Raw genomic sequence first — 798 nt, forward strand, 5'->3', positions numbered from 1 at the left:
TGGGATTGCCATATACTGGGGCCAAAATGGCAATGAAGGCACCTTGACCGATACTTGTGCCACAAGTAACTACCAATTCGTCAACATAGCCTTCCTAACCACCTTCGGCAACGGCCAAACCCCGGTCCTAAACCTGGCCGGGCACTGCAACCCCACTGGCGGGGGCTGCAGCAGCCTAAACTCCGCCATCAAGGCATGCCAGGGCCGCGGCATCAAGGTCCTCCTCTCCATCGGCGGCGGGAGAGGGAGCTACTCGCTTTCCTCCGCCGCCGACGCAAGACAAGTCGCGGACTACCTCTGGAACAACTTCCTCGGCGGGCAGTCGGGTTCTAGGCCTTTTGGGGATGCGGTGTTGGACGGGATAGACTTCGACATCGAGGCGGGTTCGGGGCAGTTCTGGGACGAGCTTGCCAAGTCTCTCAGCGGACGCAGCCAACAGTCGAAGGTGTACTTGGCAGCTGCGCCGCAGTGCCCTTATCCTGATGCCCATCTTGATGGGGCTATAAAGACTGGCCTCTTTGACTATGTTTGGGTTCAGTTCTACAACAACGCTCAGTGCCATTATGCCGGCAATGCTGACAATCTTTTGAAAGCGTGGAACCAGTGGACTTCAAGCCAGGCCAAGCAGGTGTTCTTGGGGCTGCCGGCGTCGGAGGCAGCGGCCCCGAGCGGCGGATTTATTTCTGCTGCTGTTCTCACTTCTCAGGTTCTTCCGAAGATTAAGGGGTCTGCCAAGTATGGAGGAGTCATGCTTTGGAGCAAATACTATGATAATGGTTATAGCGCAGCCATAAAGGG

The 798-nt window shown here is 56.6% G+C and overlaps 1 protein-coding gene across 1 annotated transcript; it reads left to right on the forward strand.

Moving 5' to 3' along the window:
* Positions 1-4: 4 nt before the first annotated feature.
* Positions 5-793, forward strand: LOC112094888 (acidic endochitinase-like; the record flags this gene model as incomplete). Its single annotated transcript, XM_024176595.1, has 1 exon — positions 5-793. A coding segment is annotated over one exon (789 nt), but the record flags the coding sequence as incomplete, so codon positions are not given.
* Positions 794-798: the final 5 nt, after the last annotated feature.

This window comes from Morus notabilis, unplaced genomic scaffold (assembly GCF_000414095.1).
Source record: "Morus notabilis unplaced genomic scaffold, ASM41409v2 C11316496, whole genome shotgun sequence".
In the NCBI taxonomy this organism is placed as follows: Eukaryota; Viridiplantae; Streptophyta; class Magnoliopsida; order Rosales; family Moraceae; genus Morus; species Morus notabilis.